Source organism: Momordica charantia (genome assembly GCF_013281855.1).
Source record: "Momordica charantia cultivar OHB3-1 chromosome 6 unlocalized genomic scaffold, Mcharantia_2.0 BLBB01000006.1, whole genome shotgun sequence".
Lineage (NCBI taxonomy): Eukaryota > Viridiplantae > Streptophyta > Magnoliopsida > Cucurbitales > Cucurbitaceae > Momordica > Momordica charantia.
In genome coordinates, this window is record NW_028275164.1 from 6,994,880 (window position 1) to 7,021,732 (window position 26,853).

The 26,853-nt window shown below is 35.4% G+C and overlaps 5 protein-coding genes across 6 annotated transcripts; 3 read left to right on the forward strand and 2 right to left on the reverse strand.

Moving 5' to 3' along the window:
- The first annotated feature begins 1,873 nt into the window (after positions 1–1,873).
- Positions 1,874–6,128, forward strand: LOC111016517 (Pectin lyase-like superfamily protein). 2 transcript variants are annotated; one of them, XM_088126003.1, is made up of 6 exons: positions 1,874–2,663; positions 3,200–3,280; positions 3,615–3,735; positions 4,323–4,571; positions 5,090–5,243; positions 5,425–6,128. In XM_088126003.1, the coding sequence occupies exons 1-6, from the start codon at positions 2,232–2,234 to the stop codon at positions 5,948–5,950; spliced, it is 1,563 nt and encodes a 520-aa protein (XP_087982129.1). In that variant the 5' UTR covers positions 1,874–2,231; the 3' UTR covers positions 5,951–6,128. The 2 variants fall into 2 exon arrangements, with proteins under 2 accessions (XP_087982129.1, XP_022147646.1); XM_022291954.2 differs by lacking the exon at positions 3,200–3,280 and having other exon boundaries at positions 1,875–2,663.
- A 2,460-nt stretch (positions 6,129–8,588) lies between these two features.
- JAZ1 (jasmonate-zim-domain protein 1) lies at positions 8,589–9,991 on the forward strand. The gene is made up of 5 exons (XM_088126004.1): positions 8,589–8,838; positions 8,952–9,057; positions 9,145–9,392; positions 9,468–9,525; positions 9,622–9,991. The coding sequence occupies exons 1-5, from the start codon at positions 8,697–8,699 to the stop codon at positions 9,728–9,730; spliced, it is 663 nt and encodes a 220-aa protein (XP_087982130.1). The 5' UTR covers positions 8,589–8,696; the 3' UTR covers positions 9,731–9,991.
- Positions 9,992–12,389: 2,398 nt separating this feature from the next.
- LOC111016531 (olee1-like protein) lies at positions 12,390–13,319 on the reverse strand. The gene is made up of 2 exons (XM_022291970.2): positions 12,919–13,319; positions 12,390–12,833 (listed from the first exon to the last, which is right to left on the reverse strand). Exons 1-2 carry the CDS (start codon positions 13,079–13,081, stop codon positions 12,490–12,492), a joined length of 507 nt encoding a protein of 168 aa, XP_022147662.1. The 5' UTR covers positions 13,082–13,319; the 3' UTR covers positions 12,390–12,489.
- A 2,911-nt stretch (positions 13,320–16,230) lies between these two features.
- On the forward strand, positions 16,231–19,583 carry LOC111016564 (beta-galactosidase 15). The gene is made up of 8 exons (XM_088126002.1): positions 16,231–16,597; positions 16,692–16,900; positions 16,972–17,470; positions 17,546–17,752; positions 17,847–18,205; positions 18,294–18,397; positions 18,476–18,585; positions 18,662–19,583. Exons 1-8 carry the CDS (start codon positions 16,430–16,432, stop codon positions 19,487–19,489), a joined length of 2,484 nt encoding a protein of 827 aa, XP_087982128.1. The 5' UTR covers positions 16,231–16,429; the 3' UTR covers positions 19,490–19,583.
- A 4,048-nt stretch (positions 19,584–23,631) lies between these two features.
- LOC148210606 (FCS-Like Zinc finger 14-like) lies at positions 23,632–24,762 on the reverse strand. Its single transcript, XM_088126096.1, has 2 exons — positions 24,129–24,762; positions 23,632–24,014 (listed from the first exon to the last, which is right to left on the reverse strand). Exons 1-2 carry the CDS (start codon positions 24,698–24,700, stop codon positions 23,855–23,857), a joined length of 732 nt encoding a protein of 243 aa, XP_087982222.1. The 5' UTR covers positions 24,701–24,762; the 3' UTR covers positions 23,632–23,854.
- Between the last annotated feature and the right edge of the window lie 2,091 nt (positions 24,763–26,853).

Here is a 26,853-nt window from a genome sequence, read left to right on the forward strand (position 1 = left end):
TGTTTTTTATTTTTTATTTTTCCCCTAAAAAGGCTTTGATTGCTTGTTGTTGGCTCCCCTTGGCCCTATAATATGAATTTCAATAAATAAGAATGGCAAGTTTTACCTTTTGAAAAATATATCTTCACCAACTGAAAATGAGATTGATGGCATTAGAAGAAGTCAATATTAAAAAACTTTGGCTTATAGCATAAACATTTAACAAAAATAAGAGGTATATCTCAAATCACTCAACAATACCCCTAAAAAATCACTCAATAGAAAAAAAAAAAAAAAACTATTTTCTTAACTTTTTTAAATAAAGAATTGGTATTGACATAATTTTATCAATTTATTTTTATATGATAAAAACTTATTATTATTATTATTATTATTTTTGGAAAGGATATGAGCTTATTATTAGTTAGAGAAGGTATGCAGGTAGAAAAAGTTGATAGGGAATTTGCCGGATTTTGATGCGAAAAAAAAGGACCAATTATGAATAGAAATCACCTACGACTTAAGACTTAGGATTTGAACAAGAAACTAATTATGTGAAAAATAAAATAAATAGAGTGGCCGTAGCGTCTTTTATAAGACTCGACTTTCCTTGAGAAGTGGAACTCACTAGTACATTTTCATTGACCACTGAGACCAACTCCAAAGTCGGAACGAGGAGGCAAGCCCCCCCATCTTCCGCATATCTTGCTCAAGCTTAGGTTATGAAATCGCTTAGCCGTTAATTAAGTAGTAGTGAGGCGTAGGCTTTCTACATATGTATTGTCCAAAATAACGATTTGTATCAGTTAAGCAATTAGTAGGACACGGAGGAACAACCTACTTGACTCAGCCGCACCACCCGGGGTGCGAGCCACCCGAGAAGCAAGCTATTACAGCGAGCGGGAACGAGATGAATACAGAGGTTAAACGAGCATCCCACACCCAAAAGGTGCCCCACATAGGTCTTCCCCGGGAAATTTCCAAACGAACAATTTCAACAAAATCTTTCAATTTCTTATTTTTTTTGGAGGACCCCATGATGATAGATAAAACCTATCCCATGAGAGAAAATATTTATGGTAGATATAATAATTTAAAAAATTATGGAGATGAAGTCTCAATTCAAGGGGAAAAAAGGTGTTTGCTTCTAAAAACAAATATGGATGATTATATCATATATATGTCAATTACCTCGCTTTTGCATTAAGAATTCTTCGCAAACAAATCATATAAATCAAGAATTTTATTTAAATTAATAGATAAACTTTCTTAGTTTTTAAATAATTTTTTTTTAGCTTTTAAATAAAATTTAAGATTCAATAATACATTTTTTTGGTTAAATTTATTTTCCATTTTTAAGGTTTGAGTGTCGGTTAAAATTTTTAATTTAGTCTTTTATATTTTAATTTTTTTCAATTTAATCCTTCTCGATTGACGTATGTTAAAATTAGTTGATGATAAATTTATAAAATGTAATACCTAGTGAATTGATAAAAATTTAGAGAAAAAATAAGCGTCGAGAATAAAACTTGGAATTTTTACCAATTTTTTAGAAATTTAGATGATAAATTAAAAACTTTCATATTTTAGATTACTTTTTGTCTCTTCTAAATTTATATCAATTCATCAACTATTATTGTTTTACAATCACCCAATTATAATATTTATCAAAAGTGAGATATTAAATTTATATATATATATATATTTTTTTTAAGAAAATTTGATATATATTAAATATAAGGAAGTAAATTGAAAACTTTTTCTTACTAAAGTCTAAAACATATATTTAACTTTTTGTATTTTTATTTCATTTAAATTTCTACGGTATAATAAATGTATGGTCAATTTTGTCAAGGATGGCGATTAATATTTAATTAAATTGCAGCTTTAATCACGAACCCAGCAGAAGTCCACTTTCTGGGGGTTTCACCTTAAACTTGAAAATCTTCGCTTGGAATACACTCTATCTTTGAGAATCGTAAGTTTCACTAATCTTCATAAATTTCTACCTGATTTTGATCACTAACATCTCACCCAATTCCGTCGCAATCTTCTTCTCTGATTCCCGAATTACTACTTCCACTTACTTCTCGCTTCTGAACCCCAAATCCCCCTTCTAGATCTCTCACCTTCGTCTCCGGCCTCGATTCAGCAGAAACCCACATCCCCATGATCAATTCCGAGGAACCCAGTTCCTTAATTTTACTCACCGATCACTAGTTTCGCAGCGGAAACAGTTCGGCATTGTGGTAATGATGGTGGAGACGTCAATTCTGGGTGGGCGGTTCCATAGCCAGAGAATTGACTTCAAGCGATGCATTCCGGCTTTCTTCTCCACCTACAGGACGCTCTTTACAGTGTTCTGGATCGCGGCGGTTGCCACGATTTTTCTCTGGCAGGGTACTATAGGTAATGGGTTCTTGTCGCTCCGGCGAGCCTCCGCCAGACCGTTGCCGCGGCTGAGGCCTGTTGCGTTCAATTTGACGGATTTTGGAGCAGTGGGCGACGGGGTGACATTGAATACCGAGGCCTTTGAGAGGGCTATTTTGGCTATTTCGAAGTTGAGGACCAGAGGTGGTGGACAGCTGAATGTGCCTCCCGGGCGTTGGCTTACGGCTCCGTTTAATCTCACTAGCCATATGACTTTGTTTTTAGATGAAGATGCTGTTGTATTAGGGGTTCAGGTGAGTTTTTCCTTTCTTCCTTTCTTTTGGATGCTCTCTTTCATCTTGAATCTGGTTAAATTCTTAGTCTGAAGAGTTTAGGAGTGAATTAGTTTTGACTGGATTTTTGATACTGAGAATAACATGATAAAATGGTTAGTATTTTCCGTTCAAACTTGCATGCTTTATTGGATGCCATTTAGCTCTGTTTGCACTTACCATTGTAGTTAAAATTGTAAGATGATGCATCAAATAGAATGTTATATTAATAGCGAGCTTCACCATTACCTATTGCTAATTACTATTAGCACTGATACTGATTCTGATACTGATTATGAATAATTTTTTAGACCTGAAGAAGCAAACTGAAAACTGGAAGTTCTAAGTAGAAATGCGTAGTTTAGGTTATGGATGCTATAGAGTGGTAGTTAGATCTTTGAGTATTCTAAAATCAGGAATCTATAAGCCAGTTAGTAAAGTGCCATACCATTTTCCATTCACAATTATGAATGATGAATACTTTCTCATGTTGCGAGAGCTATATGCGGTTGTTTCAGACGATCAGATTAGACATACAGGTGCAACAATATGAATTCTGTGTTCACTTGTCCGATTGTCTGTTTGAACTGACTGCCGAGGTATGCCCTCACGAATGGGATTATTTTTGTACTCACATCCCCATCTTTTCCATGGAATAGGTGGTAATAGTAATGCTAAATTGTTTTCTATACCGATTGCTTTGCTGCTCCTTAAAGGTTTTCGCACGGCAACATGGTATCTTTATGGTTTTTTGGTACTTTGACATTTTAACTACTATGCAACTTATCAGACATCGGTCTTTAGTTAAACAAATGGATTAGTTTGAATTTTTGTTCAACATGGATTAACACTGTGCTTTAATAATTTATTCTTCACCATAAAATGAGCCTCTAGTGACAGGTGGAATGGTAGCTGATCTTTTTCCTGCCACAGGATGAAAAATATTGGCCACTGATGCCTCCTTTGCCTTCCTATGGGTATGGAAGAGAGCACATTGGACCTCGGTACGGGAGTTTGATTCACGGTCAAAATCTCAGAGATGTTGTGATAACAGGTCAGATTGGTTAGCCTTTCATAATCTAATTACTTTTTTATTAGCCTTGATTTGGAATCTAATGTCAACATAATGTGTTAACATATCAAGAAAGTGCAAATTATCATCACTTGAAGAGACGCAGATGCAGATAATGAATTGCAAACAAGAAATTTCTACAGTCTCCATTAAATATCTGTTTTCTAACTTCTAGATACTATAGCATGATTACGTAGAGTGACGGCTAGATGTAACCTGTTGAAGCTTCAATTTTGAATAATAGACAAAGCTGCAGATTAAAGAGGGAAATTAGGAGTAAAGAGAGATTGGAATAACTGAAAACAGGGAAAAGTAGAAGAGGGGAAAGAAAACTCATTAACTGAATTCATCTTCCATATATAATTATCCATACAGGAGGAAAAAAACTAAAACATAAGCATCCAACTCAAAACAACAGATAAGGGGAAAAAAGGCACGACAACCCTAGGGAGAAAATTGCGACGAAAAGCTGCATGATACAAACTGCACTATAACACAATGACCGATATCCCAAGAAGCCCTAATCTTCGATTCCTGACTTCTGATTGTGTATATGTCGTGACTTACAGGACATAATGGTACTATAAACGGACAGGGTCAAACCTGGTGGAAGAAATATCGCCAGAAGCTTCTTAACCACACAAGGGGTCCACTCGTTCAGATCATGTGGTCAAGTGATATTGTGATTAGCAATATTACTTTGCGTGACTCTCCTTTTTGGACACTTCATCCATATGACTGTAAGAATGTTACTATCCGGAAAGTTACGATCTTGGCTCCTGTACACGATGCACCAAATACAGATGGAATAGATCCCGGTAAATTTTTATGCTTTGTTTATATCATTGTCCAATATGATGCTTGGTTTACTGTAAATTGTTATGATACGGCTGCCTGATGGGTACCTCGAGTTGACATCGATATATTGCATCAGTTTTCGTATGAGATGGGTACCTCAAATTAAGAAATCACAGACCATTTAGCTTTTCCTGTAGTATAATTTTGTGTGTAGAAGGTGAAACTGAAACAAAGTTTTTCTAGATTAGGTGGCACCGGCTTAAAGATTTGAAAAATAAACGAGTTTTGAGGGGCACAATGATGAACAACTGCCCGCTGGGTTTGTTTCGTTGCATAACCTATGTAAGTTGAAAGCATAAGAAAATCCTTCTGGGTTGAGGTCGAACCAAGGGAGTGATTGAACTTAAATTGCACTGGGTTTTAGATCATCTGTTATAAGGTCAAATTTAATAGTCTACCATAGATTTAGATACACGCAACTTTATTTGTTGTCATTTGATAACAACTCGTTTCATATTCTTTATATTGTCATAAACAGATTCATGTGAAGATATGCTGATTGAGGATTGTTACATAAGCGTTGGAGACGATGGCATCGCAATTAAAAGCGGTTGGGATCAGTATGGCATTGCTTATGGGCAACCCTCAAGAAACATACGAATCCGAAATGTTGTTCTTCAATCTATGGTCAGGTAAACATCTTGCACGTGTTTGCGTGACAAATACATATTGACTGCATTCATGTGTCTAGATATCTCTCTCCCTTTATGAGGAAGGAGCAAATGGAACTTTCTGTTATCTGTCAATTCTGCAGTCGGTTACTTTTATAGATTAGATTGTAGCTGAGTTACCACTTTGGTTGAAATCCTTCAGCGCTGGTATATCAATTGGTAGTGAGATGTCGGGTGGCGTATCGGGCGTCACTGTGGAGAATGTCGTGGTGTGGAACTCCAGGCGTGGAGTTCGGATCAAGACTGCTCCAGGAAGAGGGGGATACGTGCGAGACATCACTTATCGAAATCTGACCCTCGACGTTGTTCGTGTTGGGATTGTCATAAAGACAGACTACAATGAACACCCAGACGAGGGATTCGATCCAAAGGCAGTTCCAGTACTGAAGGACATAAGCTTCACAAGCATCCACGGGCAGGGAGTTCGAGTCCCCGTTCGGATGCATGGTAGCGAAGAGATTCCAGTGAGAAACGTGACATTCAGGGACATGTCAGTGGGTATAACATACAAGAAGAAGCATATATTCCAATGTGCATTCGTTCATGGGCGTGTCATAGGAACGATCTTCCCAGCTCCTTGTGACAACCTCGACCGATACGACGAGCAAGAACGGCTAATTAAACGCTCTGCCTCCCAGAATGCAACAGATATCGATTACGACTTTTGAGTAGCCTAGCTCATTTGACAAAAAAAAAAAATGCACTGAATACTGCTTCTTCTTTACTTGTTCCACCAGTTGATTACTCTATAATGTCTATTTTATGGGTTCACATTTTTGTTTGCTGGAGTTGTACATATGGAAAACTTTTACTAGAGAAAGCAAACGAGAGAGAGCTTTGAATTTCTGAGTTATTTTGTCTGTTGACTTGAGAGGACATGGTCATGGTCATGGCCATGGCCATGGCCCTCTCCTTCTACTTGCAGCTGCAGGTAGCAGAGGCTAGTGGAGGTGGGGCTGTGAAATGATGGTGGTGCCATGGCCAAGTGGGATGAATTTTACGCAATTCTTCATGGGTTTTCTTCAATATATTCATAATAATTAAAATAAATAATAAATAATAAATGCCGTGTGGAAAAATGGAGTTGTGGATGAGTCCGTTTTATTAACACCCTTTTTGCCGTTCTGTGTCATTAGCTTTCTTTAAATGTGATTGATATAAAATATGGACATCTCAATTTAACAGAAATGGAGTTGTGTGATGAATCTATTTTATCAACACCCTTTCTCGTTTTGCCCTTTTGTGTCACTAACTTTTTCGATCGAAATCTCCATAAATATTGATAAAATTGTCCATGGAAAAAGTATAAAAATTAAAATTCATAAAAAATATGTATCAATTGATCAAATAACATTTATGATTTCTAAATAAATAAATTAAAAGTTCTTATCATCAATATTATGTCTATGTTAGGACATGTCTATTGGTCTTTTTTTTTAATATTCTGTCAAAAAAAAATTGACATGTTTTTTAAAAGTGTTTGGAAGTGAAACGCTTTTTTCGGGGATCGAACCTTTGACCTAAAAATGAGTAAGTTCACTGAGCTATATTCTTAGCAACTTTTTGTGAAACACATGTTATATAAGCATTTTAAGAATAAAGTCCATGCTTGGTCTAAATGCATCTTTTTAAGTGTTTTTTTTTTTTATAGAATTTATCAAACCACTTGGCATCCAAAAATGAACAATACCAAAAAAAAAAAAAAAAAAAAAAAAAAACTGTGATCGCCAAATGCATGATTTACCTATTTTTAACTAAACACTACCAATTTTTAAAAAGATATTTTCAGTCATGTACAGTATATTAAAAGACTGCCAAATACACGCTGAATAGTGATAATCCTACTATTTATTTTAAATTAATATAGAGTCATAACTGTACTTTATAATTTTAAATTATAGGACTATATCGTTATTTTAATAAACGTGATAAGATCAAATGGTTATTTTTTTTGCAGTAAATTTGAATATACATTTATTTTAAAGGTCAAGGGTTCAAATTCTGATCCTCACATTCTTTAAAAAAACAACTGCCCACATCACATATATGTTTTTGTAAATAAAACTATTTTTTTTTTTTTGTATTTTTTTTGGTAGGAATGAATTAAATTGAGAACAATGTTTTGGACCTTAAATCTTCCCTTTTTCACATTTCTTTGTAGAAGTTATTGTTTCATTAAAGGGCCCTAACTAAATTTGAATTGTCTTAATTACTTCCTTTCTAAATGAGATCTAATCATATTAGTGTACACGTTGAGTAAGCCACACGTTTCTAAATTCCAATCAAAACTTTAAGACGTCAAAATATTGATTAAATGAATATTAATCCATTACCTTTCAGTCGATAGGAAAATAATTTAGCAGTCAAGACATCTTATTTATTTATTTATTTTTAATTAGAGGTATGAGGTTCATCATCTATCCCTATATTTATTATGCTAAAAAAATTTATGTACATTTTTAATCATAAAATGGATAATATCAAAACTGATAAATGTAGGGACCAAATTAGAATTGATAAGGTAATTTGAATTAAAAAATTATTATTATACTTTTTAAGAGCCATTTTTTATTCGTAGGTTTCGTTGAGATAGATTTTTATAACTTGCATTTGGATGGTTGAATCGTCCCTCTTACAATAGTTCAATATATTTGAATCATAATTCTAAATAGAAAAACTTTAATTAGAGAAAAAAAAATCTCATTAACATTCATCTAGATAACATAAACGAGGGTAGCAAGAAGCTACAACCAACATCAGCTAATCAACACGATTTTAATACACATCCTCTTGAGAGCATTAATATACAAATTCGCAACGAAAATCAAAACGAAATAATTACTTCCTAATAAATATTTTGAAAGTGGGCAAAATGAAATAAAACTTTAGGGTATCTAGAAACATCATGGTGAGGCAAAATGACCGATTTGACCTTCCACGGCTCTTCCTTATCAACTAGTACGCGGTTTGGGTGGCTCAACCTCAAACATTGAACAAATATGACCCCACCAAGGAATGGCAAAAGTCGTAAATAAAGTGTCCTTGGGAGGACAAAGTAGTAATAACACTAGATACGGAATTTGGAAAACAACGCAAAGAACACGTGTTGGAAATGCTGTACCAAACGATTCTTTCTCCTCTTACTGTATTTGCAGGAAACCGCCAACTAAAATCCCCACATATTCCTCGTGCTTTTATTTATTTTTATTTTTATTTTTATTTTTTAAATGAAAATAATAATTATCTTTAAAAAAAGAAAAAAAAAAGTCCGACCAAAAATCAGACCCACCTCCGGCTGCTGCTTTATAAAGACGTTGCGGAGAAACTTAACTCAATTCTTCATCGGAATCTCTCTTCGCCTTCAACATCGGACCTTTTCAATCTTTTTCTTTGATTTTCTTCTTCGAATTCATCATGTCGAGCTCCTCCGGATTCTCTCAGGCGTCGTCGGCGCCCAACTCGCCGGAGAAGCGCGGCTTTGCTCCCGCCGCCGGTGGTCTGGTTTCTGGGAGAGATCTGAATCGGGGTTTCTCGTCCAATCTTCGGCGAGGAAACGGTGAGGATTTGATTTTGTTTTTGTTTTCTGGGTTGGGATTAATTTTGGGGGTTTTGTCTTGAAATCGAAGGGGATGGTTGTTGATGAATCTTTTCTGAATCTGTGAATTTCAGGGTCGGCGCCGGAAATTTTCTACCGGCCGGAGAAATTGGGGAATCTCAAATCCTTGGATTTGTTCCCTCAACATGCCGGCGTCGGTCTCGCCGACGTCGAATCGAGGTATGCTCTGTTCCGCTCCGCCGTGACGAAATTAGGATTTTCTTTTCTTTTCTTTTTTTTTTTTATTAACGGAAGGTTTTGTTGCAGGGTCTGTAAATCTGCCATGGCGGCGCCTCAAACATCCCAGATGACGATATTCTACGGCGGTCGGGTTTTTGTGTTCAACGATTTTTCGGCGGACAGCGCCGGAGAAGTGATGCTGCTGGCCAGCCGGGAAAGCTTCAAATCGAACAACCCCCTTTACGGCCGACCCATCTTGGTCGGAACGCCGGCGGATTCATTAAGCTCGACTTCCCCTGCTTCTCCGCCGCCGCCGCCTCAGGCCGTTAACTGTGGTAATTAACAGAAACTCCCTCTCTGGTTTCGGTAATTTTTCTCGTTTTCTGATTCCCGAGCTTCCATTTCTGCAGCTCTGCCGATTGCTCGTAAGGCTTCGATTCAGCGTTTCTTGGAGAAGCGAAAAGACAGGTACGGTTTCAATTTTCTCTGTTCTGAAGCAAACTCGTATTTTTCTTCAATTTCCGCCATGGAAATAGCTTAAATTTGGTCCTCTGTTTTGGACAGGCTGACCGCGAGAGCGCCGTACCAGAGCTGCCCGCTGACCGGCGGCCCGAGGAAGGGCGGCGCCGGCGAGAATGCGTGGCTGGGTTTGGCTGTGCAACGGCAGCATTAGTAGTGGTTTTATGATAATTGATTTGGTAGAAAGGAGTAATTTTGTTTATGTTTGGTTATGAATTTGAAGAAATTAGACTGCCATTTTTGCTTGGGCCTCTGTTTTTTCTTGCTGCTTCTTCTGCCGGTGGGAGCTGGGTTTTGTGGAGGCCATGGTTGTTTCTTCTTCTTTAACAATATCGATTCCTAGTCGATATTTTTGTAAAACTAATATCTTACTTGGATTCTTCAATATTATTACTAATATTTTCAATTTGTAAAATTCTCTTTTTTCATGGATCTAAACATGGTTCAACTTCAAACTTGTAACAATATTGGTGTGATTTTTGCTGTTTTTTTTTTTTAATCTCTAGATGTGTATTATTGACTAAGTTATCTTGATTAAGTCAAAATCAATCTAAATAAAATGGTAGACTTGTTGGAAATTTATTGGTATTTAGAAATTTGTAAGATATAAAATGGAAAGTTTACCACAGTTACTGAGATCTAAATTAAAATTGTGATTTTGTAATTTATATTTACTATATTTTCTTAAAATATATTATTTCCACTTTATTTGAATTACAATATTGCGTGGATATCAAAGTAATTAAAGAGAGCATAAAATATAAAAATCCAATGTGGAGTGTATAAAAGGTGCAATATTGGACTTTTTTTTTTCTCTCATATTTTCTTATACTACTTATTTCTTAGAAAAAAAGTTAAATGTATTTTTATTGTTATAATATATTGTAATGTTAATATGACAATAACTCAATAGTTAATACCTAACTTATATTTTTGAGGTTGAAGGTTTTGTCGGAGTAAAAAAAGAAAAAAAAATACAATATATTGTAATTTAAAGCATGTGATATGTTTAATTGCAATTTATTAGATAGTTAAAAGTAGATATACATTATAGCATGTTAGGATGATTTTTTTTTTTTGACAATATGTTACTATGATTTTGATCTTAGATAAATATGACTTTGAGGTTTTTCGATAAATATGACTTTGAGGTTATTCTAGTACTACGTTTTTAAGTAGACTTTCTTTTATTTTTTGGTTTTTTTTTTAACGTCACTTGAGCTCTATATTGCATCAAAAATTGTAAATAGTGTATATTTAAGTTTAAAAGATTTGTATTTCGTGAATAACTCACGGGTAATTGGTACTAACTCCTTTCCTTGAGTTCGAACATTCAAATTCATATACTCTTTCTCTTTTTTTAACTAAAAAACAAGTTTGTATTTCAACTTTATTTTATTTTGGTCTCATACAATTCAACGGTTTGTTAAAATTTTAAATATTTTATTTTAATCCTTAAAAAATTATTTTTGTTAATGTTTGTAACCTCTCATTAACAAGATGTCTTTTGTAAAACATCTCTGACAGAGACAAAACTAATTAAATGTTTTATGTAAAGTTAAAGTGAACATAACCAAAAGCATAACTATATAGATATATATTTATGTTCATAATATACTTCTAAATAAAGATACATTATTATTCCTCAAGAATCTTGCAGAGGAAATTAAGTTTTGGGGTTTCTTTCCCAAGCAGATTGGTTTTAATTAAACTATTTTCTTTGGCAAAAAAAAAATTAAGGGGCAAATTATATATATTTCTACTGTTAATTAAAAAATAAGAATAAAATAAACTAAAAGCATAGTAGAAAACGATGATTTTGTTTTCTTATTTTTCTACGTATTTTGAAGGATTCAAAGATGAGATGACAAGGCGTGGCCGACTGGACAGAGAAACCATCACACCACCTCCTTTAAAAAATGGAAAAAAAAAAAAAAAAACCATTTTAAAGTCAACAAATCAAATCATATATTTTTCTATAATAAAATTAAAGAAAAAGGTCACGCGCATTTGAATTGAATCCTCATTTTTCCTCAAAAAAGAAAAAAAAAATCCTCATTTGTTATTTTTCAAACACCTATTGCTTTCTTGGAGTTTCATATGGTAATTTAATTTGATTCAATTATTGAATTAAATATCAAATTGGCATTCATATGCTACAACATTTTTCATCACATGCAATTCTTCCTTTTAGTTTTTTTTTTCAATGCTTATTTGGGATAGTTGAGTGTATGTACTAATTCATATCACTAATTTTATAAAGAAAAGAGAAACAGCAAAACTTGTGCTTATATTATTATTTTAATTGGACACCTAATTTTTTTTTTAATTTTGAATTAAAATATAAAATTACAAGCCCTACATGATGGGCCAATAAACTGAGACGCTTCGAATGATACACCAGGATCATTATGGGCCGTAAAGTTTCAATAAAAGCCCAAGATTTGCCTTTACGGTCCTTGACCGATAGGTAGGGACTTATTCCACAAAATTGAACTCCATAATATTTTTTTAAGGAAAATTAAATTCCATAATTTTAATTAAAATTTGATTTTTTTAATCATGTGTGTGGCCCGTGTGGGGATTAAATATTATTTTAGACTCTATATATTTAGTTTTTTTTATCCATTTTAATTATTGTAGGTTGAATTTATTTTTGTTTTTTATTTTTATTTTTTAGAGTTCTGTTTTTAGTATTTACCATTAGAACTAATTTGGTCCGTATTATGTAAATTCTTTTAATGATTGGAACTCTCGGAAGAGAGTCATTCATCAAAAGACATTAGCATTACATTTGTAGGAAGAAAAAGAAAAAAGGTAGAAAGACGATTTTATTTATTTATTTGATTTGATTGGAAATAATAAGAGAGGAATAATAATAATGGATAATAAGCGGAAGAAGTGGAGATTGATTTAGACGGGATTGCCCTCGTCGTCGAAACCGAGCTCACGGAGGACCTCCTTGCATTCGGGGAGCTTCTCCTTCTTCATGAAGCCGAGCGGGTTGGCATGGCGGACGGGGTCGATGATTCCGACGTTGCCGGTGATGCTGACTCTGGCCTTGTGTCCGTACCCCTCCTCCGACTTCTCGTTACAGTCCGGATCGGTGCTCTTCACCAACGCCACCTCGCACACCTCCTCCTCGTGGTCTCCGTCTGCCTCGATGCTGTATTTCCCCGTCTTGTCCGTCACCCCCTCCTTGCTCAGGGTCACACTCCCTCCTTCCCTGTCTTTGCACTCCAATTTCACGGTAGCCCCTGCAGATTTCAAATCCAATTTCAAAAATTAGGGCTCCAAAATTCAGAATTGGAATTAGAATTAGGAATTAGGGCTTCCTGTTACCTTCGAGGAATTTGCTGACTTTGGTGAAGAATTGGATGCGGCAAGTGTCGCAGTACACCTTCCCCTCCACGAAGAACTTATCCTTGTCCTTCTGGCACGACACTGCGCCCAAGAGCGACACCAAGCACAGTGCCGAAACAAGGATCATTTCGAATTTCCCCATTCTTTTTTTTTTTTTTTTTTTGTGTTTTCTTCTTCTTCTTCTTCTTCTCGTTAGCTCTCTTCTTTCTTTCTTTCTTCGTTTCAGTTCTCAGAGGTGTGGAGATGATGGGGAATGGAGATTTGCTACTGCTTTTATAACTCCCATTTTGCTACCTTATTTTTGGGAGTTTGTTGTTGCACTTATTTTTAGGATCAACAGTAACACCACGAATGTTTCCTTTCCAACCTCTCAACAACAATTATCTTTTTTTAGACTCTCTTTCTTTCTAATTTCTAATTTCTAAATTTTCTTCTTTTTGTTTGTTTCAATTGTGCTGCAATTTTTGTCCTAAACTTTCAACTTCATTAGATTATCCGTTTAATCTGGGCAACTTCATTATAGATCGGTTATACAATCTCCCAAAAATTGAGATTAGAACATCAAATATCATAGAAATATGAGAACCTCTCCGCTTCACAAGATAACCTAGCTTAAATTAGTTAATTAAGCAAATCTAACCTTGCTCCCTTTAATAATAATTAATTACTTTCTTTTAGATTTAGATGAATATGTAAATGTCATGTCAGTTTATGAGTCTTTGAATGTCGGAGTTCCACGGATCATGTACAAGCAAAGTCACACTCTAGAGCTGATGATCAACACTTGCAATGACCGGTCCACCACCAATTTTACTTCCAATAATCCCAAAATATGGATGGAAAAACTGGTTCGAGAGCTAAGGATATTTTAATTTTAAATCTAAATTTTCTCTATCAATGAATAAATAAATTCAAAATAATGTACCGTGGTACTTATCGAATATAGAATACATCTGCTTCTTTTTGTTCCTACAAATAGAATAGAATTGTTCCATTATTACTAAAAGAATAGACCAAATATTAATCCTTTCGCCAAGATAATCCCCTCAAAATGGGAGGTCCACAGCTTAGTTTTTTTCAGTGCAATAAAGTTACATAGTGTCTATTTTTCGTTCATAAAGGGGTATTTCCATGGGTTTGTCTTGGTATCGTGTTCTTGTATTGAATGATCCCGGTCGTTTGCTTTCTGTTCATATAATGCATACAGCTCTAGTTGTTGGTTGGGCCGGTTCAATGACCCTATACATAAAAATACTTGTCACGTAAGAGACCATTTGAAACATTTTTAAAATTTTACGGACTAAATTATTAGATTTTGAAACTTAGAGACCAAAATACAACTCTAACCAAATTTGTATAGATTAAAATTTAATTTATAATAAACCATTTATTCAACTCATTTTGGGACAAAACTTTATTTTATTTAGTTTATTTTTATATCTATCAAGATGTTTGCTTCTTTTGTCTAAAAGTTGGTTTACGAGCATGGATCGTCCATTCATTGATATTTTGGATTCAGCATGTCTATTGAATAATTTACTAAAAATGAAAAGGATATATTTTACATTTTTTCTAAAACAAAATAATATTAAATTGATCGTTTTACACCTTTGTTCTTAGTTTCACGCTCGCACAAGTCAGCTTTTTAGTAGGAGTAGCGTGAAATTATAGGCAATGTTTTTTTTTTCTTTTGATCTTACCATGAAAATTATATTCTAATCTTTGAAATTATTAGAGGATGTCCTATTTTGTTATATAATTTTTCCAGGAATTGAGATTAGAATATCAAATACCGTCTCCATGGTTGCATATATTTTCTAAAATCAATATTCCTTTAGTTTTTAAATTTTTAAGTCTAGCTTGTTTAAAACTATGAAATAGAATGAGACGCAAAATTTCATATGCACATTAATAGTGGACAAAGTGAAACAATTTTTCGCTTCACAATGTCGAGCCATTCAATTAATTAAACAAATCAAACATCTTTTCCTTAACTAGTAATTAGTTATTTTTTTTTCAGATTGAGAATGAATGTAGAAATGTCATGTTGATTTACGAGAACATCGTATGTTTACTAGTGCGCACAAATATGACAATTCTTTTGATATGTGCCAGCACTCCAGAGTCAACGTGGCCAGAAAGCTTCACTAGGTGGAAAAGAAACGAGAGAAATTATATTGAATTCTTAATCTAAAATTTATCTATTAATGGAAAATATAATTCAAAACTAAAAAATGTCACATATATAGATAAAATTGTTTGTGACTATTTAAAAAATTAACATCTTAATTTTGTAGTTGTATTCTATGTAAGGTAACAATTGGGACAAAGGTGATTGATTACGTAATTTTAAAAGTTTATTATTATTATTATTATTATTAATTATTTTTTAATTCTAACGACAATCAATTTACCCAACCAAAACTCAACACATGACCAGTCTTGAGATAGTTTTGACCATGCCGATCCAGCCTCTAATAATCAAATCTTTGACATTAATTTATAGGCGTATGTAACTACATCAATATTCGGATTTGACTTTGAATATCTTTTTAAAAATTTTGAAACATATATTAAATTTAAAATAAAGTTTAGTGAGGAATGTTCAGACAATCGAGAAGTATACAAAGATGAAGGTGAGAGACGACAAATCCTAAATCAGTTATTAAAAATATAATATCATATATTTAGTTAGAAAGGAGGAGGTAGATAGATTTAAAAGAAATTAAAAGACGATTCTCCGCGAAATTTTAGATAACTTTTTAACTTTGTTTTTCATTCAAACTATCTATCCAACCAACTTAAGCATAGGTATAATATAAGATAATATTTATTTAAATATACATAATTTAAAATGATTTTTAATATAAATGAAACCCCTCTTTTATTATCTTACAAATTAACTAAGAAAAAACATTAGAATTAGTAAGATTGTTAAATTTCATTAACTTGAACCTATCAAGCTTTTCTTTTTGAATTGTGGAACTCCATAATTTCCCACTCATATTTGAACTTTCAAATGGATATGTTTAGAGAATTAAAATTTTAGTAAATTAAATATTGAGTTATTATTTTTTTTAAGCTAAAAATAATAATAACTCAATATTTAATTATTTTTTTTAGTAAATTACACATATTAAGTATTGAATTATTGTAAAGGCTATAATCAGATACGCTATGTTTTTATACCTAACATTTACTTTCCAAAAATCAAAGAAAAAACAATATCCACACAAAATTACACATATAGATATATTTTTTCTCTTTTCTGCAATTTTTGTTGGCAAGAATTTAAATGGAAAAATACAGATCAGTATTCAGAATCAAAACTCAGTAAAACCTTGAACTCAGTTCAGATTTTCTAAAGTTGTTGAAACAGAATTTCGGTTAAGATCATAACTCCATACTCCATAGATTTCAAACACACACTCCATTTCTCCATTATATAAACTTGCAGAGACCACTCCAATTTTCATCCAAAAAAATCACCATGGCTCACTCAACATTGTTGCTCCTCTGCCTTCTGTCGACTGCCTTCGTCTTCATCTTCACCACCACCGCCATTGAAGTTTCCCACACCGGCCGAGCCATCACCATCGATGGCAAGCCCAGGATCCTCCTCTCTGGTTCAATCCATTACCCACGAAGCACTCCTGGGGTACGGCTCTAATTTTGAACTTGTTGGTGTTATTAAAAACGAATAAACCACCCATCAACCCAAAAACTGATATATGATCGTTTATTTGTCGTAGATGTGGTCGGATTTGATTAAGAAAGCTAAAGAAGGCGGATTGGACGCCATTGAAACTTATGTTTTCTGGAACGCCCACGAGCCCACGCGCCGCCAATACGATTTCACCGGCAATCTCGACCTCATCGATTTCCTCAAAAGGATTCAAAATGAAGGCCTTTACGCTGTTCTTCGCATTGGCCCTTATGTCTGCGCAGAGTGGAATTATGGGTACTTTTTTTTTTCTTTTTATTTTGTGATCGATTTTATATGGGATTATATTCTAATCTTTGAATTTACAGAGGATTGCCAGTTTGGTTACATAATCTCCCCGGAATCGAGATCAGAACATCGAATTCCGTCTTCATGAATGAGATGCAAAACTTCACCACATTGATAGTAAACATGGCAAAGGATGAGAACCTCTTTGCTTCACAAGGCGGGCCGATCATCCTAGCTCAGATCGAGAATGAATATGGGAATGTCATGTCGGTTTACGGCGACGCCGGGAAGTCGTATATCAATTGGTGTGCGGACATGGCGGAGTCTTTGAACGTCGGAGTTCCGTGGATCATGTGCCAGCAAAGTGATGCTCCGGAGCCAATGATCAACACCTGCAATGGCTGGTACTGCGACAATTTCACTCCTAACAATCCAAACAGCCCCAAGATGTGGACCGAGAACTGGACCGGCTGGTTCAAGAGCTGGGGCGGAAAAGACCCTCATAGAACCGCCGAGGATTTGGCTTTCTCCGTCGCTAGATTCTTCCAATTCGGCGGCACTTTCCAGAACTACTACATGGTTCGTATTCCTTGTTATTTGAATTCTTTGTTTGGTGGGTTGGTTTTGTTGATGGCTGCGGCGGCGTTTTTGCAGTACCACGGCGGCACGAACTTCGACCGGATGGCCGGCGGTCCGTACATCACGACATCGTACGATTACGATGCTCCACTGGATGAATATGGGAATTTGAATCAACCGAAATACGGGCATTTGAAGCAGCTCCACGCCGTTTTGAAATCGATTGAGAAATCTCTCGTTAATGGCAACATCACCACCACCGATTTGGGCGACTCTGTAACTGTAAGAAATTCAAAAACCAAAACCTCTGTTTTTTCATCTTCAAAACGAAACCCATATTAATTTTTGTTTTTCTTTTGTTGTTGTGGTGATTTAGATTACGGAGTACGTAACGGATGAAGGGGCGAGTTGTTTCTTCGGCAACGCGAACACTACAGAGGATGCGACGGTGAGTTTCCTCGGAAAAGACTACGCCGTTCCGGCGTGGTCCGTTAGCATTCTCCCGGACTGCCAAAATGAGGCTTACAACACGGCGAAAGTCAACACCCAAACTTCGCTGATGGTGAAGAAGCCAAACCAGGCGGAGGACCAGCCGGCGGCGCTCCAGTGGCTGTGGCGGCCGGAGAATTTCGACGCCAACGCCCGATTGGGCAAAGGCCATGTCTCTGCTAACAAGATCCTCGATCAGAAAGCCGCCGCCAACGACGCCAGCGATTATCTCTGGTACATGACCAGGTAACCAATCAATCAAACAAACAACCCCCAATTGATTAATTAAACAAATCCCTACACGGGTTCTGAAATTTTGACCCCAAAATTTCAGCATCTACTTGAAGAAAAGCGACCCGATTTGGAGCAACAAGATGAGCCTCCGCATCAATGGAAGTGGCCATATCATCCACGCTTTCGTCAATGGACAACACATTGGTAATCAATTAAATCCAATCTAACCCAATTCGAATCAGTTAAAATCATATTCTAAATTCCAAATTCCTAATCCCACAGGTTCTCAATGGGCTTCATACGGAATATTCAACTACGTGTTCGAGAGACAAGTGAAATTGAAGCCAGGGAAGAACATAATCTCTCTTCTCAGCGTCACAGTCGGATTACAGGTTCGTAATTCAAAAAACACAAACACAAATCAGAATCTGATAATCTGATAATCTGATACTCTGTTTTTTGTTTTAGAACTATGGACCCCAATACGATCTAATCCAATCGGGGATCATCGGGCCAGTGGAATTAATCGGCCGGCACAGCGACGAGACGATCACAAAAGATCTGTCGACCCACAAATGGACGTACAAGGTGGGATTACACGGGTTGGAAACCCAGGTGTACAGCCCAGATTCAAAATCGGCGTCGAAATGGAAATCCACCGCTCTCCCGACGAACAGAATGATGACGTGGTACAAGACGACGTTCAAGGCGCCGTACGGAAGCGACGCGGTGGCGGTGGATCTGCAGGGGCTGGGGAAAGGGATGGCGTGGGTGAACGGCCACAGCTTGGGTCGGTACTGGCCGAGCTTCCTGGCGGAGGAGGGCTGCAGCGCGGAGCCCTGCGACTACCGGGGCGCGTACGACAACAACAAATGCGTGAGCAACTGCGGGCACCCGACGCAGCGGTGGTACCACGTGCCGCGGTGGTTCATGAACGAGGGCGAGAACAGTCTGGTGCTGTTCGAGGAGTTCGGGGGGAATCCTTCGCTGGTGAATTTCAGGACGGTTTCGATGGAGAAGGCGTGCGCGAATGCCTACGAGGGGAGCGAATTGGAGTTGTCGTGCCAGGGGGGCGCGATTTCGGAGATAAGTTTTGCGAGCTTTGGAGAAACTCAGGGGAGCTGTGGGTATTACTCCAAGGGGATGTGTGGAGCGCAGAGCGATGCTGTGAAGATTGTGAGGGATTTGTGCGTTGGGAAGGAATCGTGCGTCGTTTCTGTGTCGGAGAAGACGTTCGGCGGCACCAATTGTGCGGCTGACGTCGTCAAGAGGCTCGCCGTCGAGGCTGTTTGCTAGGGTTTTGTAGATTTTTTTCTTTTTTGGATTATTATTTGGTGAGAATGTGTAGTTTCTCTTTTTGATTCAATAAAATTTTTAGGGTTTATTCGTTCGTTTGGGATTGTTTTAACCTACCATTGATTAATACTTCAATGAGCCGGGACAATTGTCACTGTTTATTGATCCGAATCTAGGTCATCTATCCAGAAAAGCTTGGGTGAAATTAAGTGGAGGTCCGAACCGATTTAGCGGATAAGTTGTGGTTAGGGGTGAAATGCTCACTCGAACATATGGAATAGGGATATTATGAGTATATTTTACTAAATTGTATGATATAATTAAAGAAATACAATTTAAAACTAACTCTATGGGACTTATTTTTTATTTTTATTTTTATTTTTTTGGTTCTTACTAAAAGAGACATGTGAGAATTTGGTCCTAGCTAGTGGAACAAGAAAGACATGCATCTATATTCAATACACAATTAAAAGATTTCCCTTAACGAAGAATTCCCCCCGGCTTTATTTTCGCTCCTTGCTCGCGGAGCGGCATACGAAAAAAGAAAGGTGTTTTCTTTTGTTTCAATTATTTTGGATTTATGGTAGGGATTGTTGAGGTTCATGTGTAGTTTTTCTTTTTTTTTTTTTTTAATTCGATTTAGTCTTTAGGGTTTTCCTTTGTGGGGAAATTGGAAAAAGAAGCGTACACGGCCTAATCACCAGTTTCAAAACATAAGTTGGTGAAATTATGTATTTACCCTCTTCCACTTTTCCTTTGTCCTTTTTCACTTTTCTCTTTCTTTTTCTTTCCCATTTCTCAACTTCTCTCTCTATCTTTCTTACTCGTCCCCCCCCCCCCCCCATTCTTCTCTCTTCCCATTTTCTCTCCACCATTTCACTTATTTTTCTAAAGTTATGCAGAATCTGCCACTTTCTTATTCCCTCTTTTTCCATAATTCAATTATCTCTCTTCCCTACGAAGGAGAGAAGAGAGATAATTGAATTTCTAATTTAATTTAATTACTTAAAAATCTATTTATAGAGGAATAAATTTCATAAATTATTGAATTAATTATTAATCTAAATAATTCTTAATAAAATTTGGTTAATAAATCATAGAATATAATAAATAAAATGTTGGGTAAAATTTAAATTCAAAATTATTATCAAATAATTTAAGAGATTAAAGATTTTTTAATTAAAAATTTGAAAATTAGAATGAAAGAAAATAGAATCTCAATCTCATTTTAGTGTATTCATATTCAAATTTGAAATTTAAATCAAATTTGTTTAATATTTTTTTTCTTCCTTTTTAATCTCCTAAATTAATAAAACTCCAGCAAACTCAAAATCAAAAGTAAGATCACATGTTAAGAAAAGATTGGGGAGAAATTTAAGGAAACAAATTTAGATTAAATTTTAAATTTGAATACCAAATTACTAGATCCTGTTTCTGAATTTCAATTTTCAAATTTTTAATTAAAAGAATCTTTAATGTCTAATTATTTGTTAATTCATTTTAAATTAATTTAGATAACGTTTTGTCTCAATCTTCTCTCACTTGCTCTCTCTCGTTCAACTTTCTCTCTCTCTCTATCTCCTTCCCCATCCACATTCCCCACCCTCTTTTCCCCGTTTAATGAAAGACTCGCCTTGCCTTGATTGAAGAATGACTTTTTTTTTTTCACAAGATCAAGAGGTGAAGGAGAATCCACCAACCGACAAATCCGTAGCCCAGGTGACTCACAACCTCCCTCTCGCCCAAATGAAATGGGATGAATTAAATCAATAAGCTTTTTCCTTGACCTTATACTCCCAATTAAGGATATTCTATAAAAAGCATCTATGTAACCACGATTCTATGACCAATTTAATATTCTATTTCTAATTTTATAAAAAAAAATATTTGTCAAACTTTTAACAAATGAATTACGAAAATTCAAATTTTGTAAAGATGAATAAGCCGTTGGTAAATTTACCAAAGACGAAAATGATTTATTCGATATTATGGATGACTGGTTACGGAGGGACCGTTTCGTTTTTGTAGGTTGGTCTGGTCTATTGCTCTTTCCCCTAGAGGTTGGTTTACAGGTACAACCTTTGTAACTTCATGGTATACCCATGGATTGGCAAGTTCCTTTTTTGTGTAAAAAGTTTGGCAAACGACCTCCCTCGTCGATTTTGATGCATCCGTTGCTGGCGATTGCTGAAATTCACCGGAATCATGGAGGCTGCTCGTTAAAAAGAAAAGAAAAAAAGAGAGAAGGTCGAGAGATTTAGGGTTTTTTTAGAGTAAAGAAGAAACGAGAAACCCAAGAAAATTTTATAGAGGAGAGAAAAAAACCCACGGCGGAAGAGAGAAAGAATGGGTTAATGAAAAATGTTAGAAGAAAAAAAAATACTGTAAAGAGAGAGGGAAATAGGGAAATAGACTGGGAAAAATATTCTGGAAAAAAAGGGGATGGATAGAGAGGGAATGAGGGCTAAAAATGAGTGGATGGATAGTGAAAGTAAATTGACAATTGGGTGATGTTGCATCTGGCACGAGATGATAAAGAGAGAGCTTCGTCTATCGATGAATAGCGGATTGACGGAACTCTTGGCATTGCTTTGTTTTTCTCTCCTTTCCTATCAGCGAGTTCCGATCCTTTTGTTCGAAATTTCTTCATTTGTACCGAACCGCTTGCAGAATCAAATCATGTTCCACAAGATCCTATATCAACTAGCGAACGCTTAGAAAACATGAGTTTTGAAAATGGTGATTAAAAAACATAAAAGTCAAAAGTCACGAGAGAAATTCTGTAGAGCTTCCGCATAATTTCCTTCGGATTGAGCCGACGTCTGTTACGGTCGTTCGTTATTCCATTCAAAGAATCTCCGTTCCAGAACCGTACGTGAGATTTTCATCTCATACGGCTCCCCCTTTATGTGATGCGCATAATGAGATTAGAATAATACATGAAATCAAAAAAGATTGAAATACTCTCATTATGAACTGATGGGGCTAGCGTTTTTACAAAAAATCTCTAGCCAACCTTCCTGTAAAAGATCTTTTCTTAACATCAAGCATGTTGTTACTAGATAAAATTGGTAACTCTAACAATTTCTTTGTCCTCAACGCCTCTTAATTTCCAGGAATTAGTCACTTCAACGGTCTTAGAGAACGTGTATCCCTGTCCAATTTCCCTTCATTTGATTGCTATTTGTTGGGCATTCCTCTCGGACGCGTGGCTGCTCAATTTTTTCCCCACGTAACACTATTATTTTATTTTGAGTTTGAGAATCTTGACTGATTTCTCCATTACAAAGGGCAGCAGAACCTATGGAGATGGGTGTTGATAATCATCTTATATTTTAACTTACAATACAAAAAATAAAAATAAAAAAAGAATAAATTCACCATATTAATTTTGTTTAAGGTGCAGTTTCATAAAATTGTAAGTTAAAATATGATACATTAAAGACACTATTAAAACATTTTCAACATGGAGATTTTCATAGTGTTACGAAAAATATTGATAAAATATGAAAAAAGAAAATAAAATCACTATACTATGGCTAATTTGATGAACTGTTAATATAAATGATTTTAATATATTTAAAAAGTGAGGAATACTTGTCTTATAACTTTTTAAAAAATATAAAAAATTTTATCCTTCTATGAAATCGTAGGAAATTTCCAGTGAGGTCAACCTTAAAAGTTGGATGGGTTTTCAATTGCTACTGATTTTGTGTTATGAGTTTGAGGATTTAAAATAGGCCAGCAAGATGTAATTTTGAAGAGAAAGGTGGGAGCTTTTTGAGATGAAGAATAAAATAACTTGATTTTCCTTTTTTCTTTTTCTGATGCTGAATTGACATTAGTGGGTGAATTTTGAATAGTCGAAAAATTGGATGTCTCTCTTCCATCATCACCATTGCCACTGCTCTCACTCTCTCTTCAAAAATTTCTACAAATTATTTTTTTTAGTATTAGAATCCATTATTTAAAAAAGAAAAAAAAATTGGTCTGATCCGATTTGTACCAAATAACACCCCTACGAGATGAACCCTCCATGAACAAATAATTAAATAACCAAAGTCCACATCTCTTTAAATAAATTAAATAGAAAAGTGGGTTTAATTAAAGAAGCAACAAAAACCCAAGAGGGAGAAAAAAAATAATACCAATCAAAATTTTGGGTTTCTATTTTTTATTCTCATAAACAAGAAGTGGGCAAACTTGGGTTGCTAAATCTGTCACCCACTACATTTTGTTTTTTTTTTTAATGTATATAATCAACAAAACTATTAGCCGTGTCCAAATTTCTATATACTTGGCCTTCTTCTTCTTCTTCTTCCTCTACTTTTTTTTTTATTTTTATTTTTTACTTTTTTAAAAAAACTAAATTGCAAGAATCCCAGTCGAGAAAATCCCTCTGTTATACGGCGAATTCGACACCTCCGCCGCCGATCTCGTCAACTCCGGCCGACACCGTTCCTTCATCTCATCCTTCATCATCTGACTCGATCGGCACTCCGGACTACAAAACGCCGTCTCCCCTCTGCATAATTTTTCATAACCCATCAGAAAAATTGATCTAATAAATTGAATCTTTCGAAAATTTGAACAATTTGGAAGAGATTCGAAGAAGAAGAGAAGGAGGATTTGTTTTTACCTGTACATATATATGTCTTTGCCCTCTAGATTTTTCCCGCACAAATTACACGACCGGAGGAAATCGGGGGTCCGGCGCGGCGGAGATTGATCCGGAGTCGGGGGTGATTTTCTCGAACACCCACCGTCACCGACGAGGCCGCTCCGGTGGCACGCGCCGCCGTCGTAGTAGACGCGCGTGGAGGATTCGTGGGGCCCGCGAGTGGTGACGTACGTGTAATTCTCTTCCACGCTCTCGAATTCGTCGTCTTCGTCCGGCGGAAACGACGATCCGACCGGAATCGGAGCAGGGCGGCGGGGGGAGTTCAATTTGGGGCTGCAAACGGCGTGTTTAACCAAAATCTCGCAGCCGCGGATGCCGGAGGAGTTGTCGAGGGCGGCGACGATGCCGAGGCCGACGGCGCCGGCGGTGTAGTTCTTGAGATTGCCTCTCGGAGAAGGGGATAGCATGAGATTGGCGTCGAAGTGGGAGGTGGGGCTGGCGGCGCCGGTGTCGAGGAACGCCGGCCGGCAGCGGGAGACGAGGAGCTCCGAGAGCCTTCCGATGACCGGACGCTGCCCCTTGGCCAACATGATTGGGAAGAGAGAGAGAGAAAAAAAAAAAAAGCAGAGCCAGCGAGTGAAGAAATTATGCCCAATGGAGGATCGTACTTATAAAAATGGAGGAACGAAATCATGAAATTATGAAATTAAAAAAAAGAAAAAAGAAAAAAGAAAAAAGAAAAAGGAAAAATAATAATTGCATCAAAGGTTGCTTTTTTGACATAAAATAGGGGAGTGGGTGGGCTTGGCTTGGCTTAGCTTAGCCCCTGGTTTTGGTTTTGGAATTATTTGGGGGGTTTTTCTCATTATTGCTTTAAAGTTCAAACCACTCTATCCCTTTTTTATTTTTATTTTTTATTTATATTATCAATTTTATCTCTAATTTATTAATTTGGTTCTTTTACTCTGGCTTAGTTTCAATTTCGACCCACCTGAACCATAACATAGCTATTAAGAAATATATTATAGATTAAAAGTTAGAGGTTTGAAGCTCTCATCCCAAATGATTTTGTTCTTATAAATTACTATCTAGTTTGTATCTATTTTATTGATGAATAATAATATTTATCTTCTAACGGGTAGGTAGGACTTTTCTATTGACCAATATTATTGATAAGTAGAAGAGAGAAATAGGAAGAAGAAAAATAGAATTTTACTTTTTGGAAAAATAAATAGCTATTGAATTTTTAATACTAACCATTCATCCTTGAGGTATTTTTATAATAAAAATAAGAAAAAAGGAGTAGATTTTATAGTGGGTATAAAATGATTAATTTAGAAACTGTACGTGAAGTTTAATTATTGAAACTTTAATGTTTGTTTTATTTTAATAGTGATAATAATCCCAAATCCCAATATTGTATTTGAAGATGGGCCACTTTGGGTTTATTGTGATCTTTAAAACCCTTTTTTTAAGAGCATATTTGATTTGGGAATATTTTAAAGAATATTGTGGTTTTGGAATTGTTAAGAGTAATTTCATGTGCATTTCATGAAATAAAATTAAAAAAATCCTCTTCACATAAAGATCGTCTCAATTTATATATATATTTTTAATTAATTTGTTCATTGTAGTACAAATTTAACTTCAAATTCAAGGGATTATACCTTGTAAGTTCTAGCTCGATGACATTATAAGAAATTTAAAGGTTATTTAAAAGTTACACATAAAAATTAATTTTAAGATCATATATGTTCACTATGTTATATTATTTTAATTTTCAAATGCCTTCGTTTGGTGCAAAAAAAATATATATTTAAATAATTATCATTTTACTATTATTTTTCATTTTCTTCTTTATAAATTATTTGACACTTATTTTTTATGTTCATTTATTAAATAAGTAGATATCTACGTTAACAAATGTTTTTAATTATAGAAAGCAGGTCAGATGTTAGGTTCTAGAACGATTTTGAATTCAATAGAATTTTTTTAATGTAAGCTTTAAAAAATTAAAACATTGCAACAATGTTAAGCGTTAACAAAAAAATTTGTTAACAAGAGAATTCAATCTCGATGTTGCATAGAGTGCACGCTACTAGATAGACGATTTGAGAAACTATGTTGACATGAGCACAGTTCAATTAGTTAAAAAATCTCTTTAAATATTAGATGTTATTCATATCTCACCGTATTGTGGAACTAAAAGAAAATATTTAAGAATGCAGGGCCGAAAATAAATAAAATAATATTTTTTATTTTGACAACTAAACTAGTATTTAATTATTGTTTTAAATAATTAAATGCATTTGGTAAGACAATTTAAGGAAAAAACAAACGATCCCCAACAAATTTTGTAGAAACTATAATATATTTGAAGGAGTAATTTATTAATATAAGAAAAATATGTGAACGAAACCTGGGTCGTGGAAAGAGATATTTGAAGAATAGAAAATAAAATAAATAAATTAAATGAAAACGCAATAAAATAAAAAAAACAAAAGTAGTTTTCAAGTGCCAATTATTTTAGATGATGTCATTGTCCAATGATTATGACTCCCTCTAATTTCTAAGGGGGAGGAGTGGTCCCCGCAGTGGGCCCGCCTTCACGCACAAGAGATTCCGTTTGTTTTCGGCTACATCTGCGACACGTGTCAGCGATCGGAGGCGCTGGCACAGCTGTAGGTTGATGGAGCGTCTGTAGTGGAACCGGCTCACGTCGTCAAAACCCGACGACAATAAT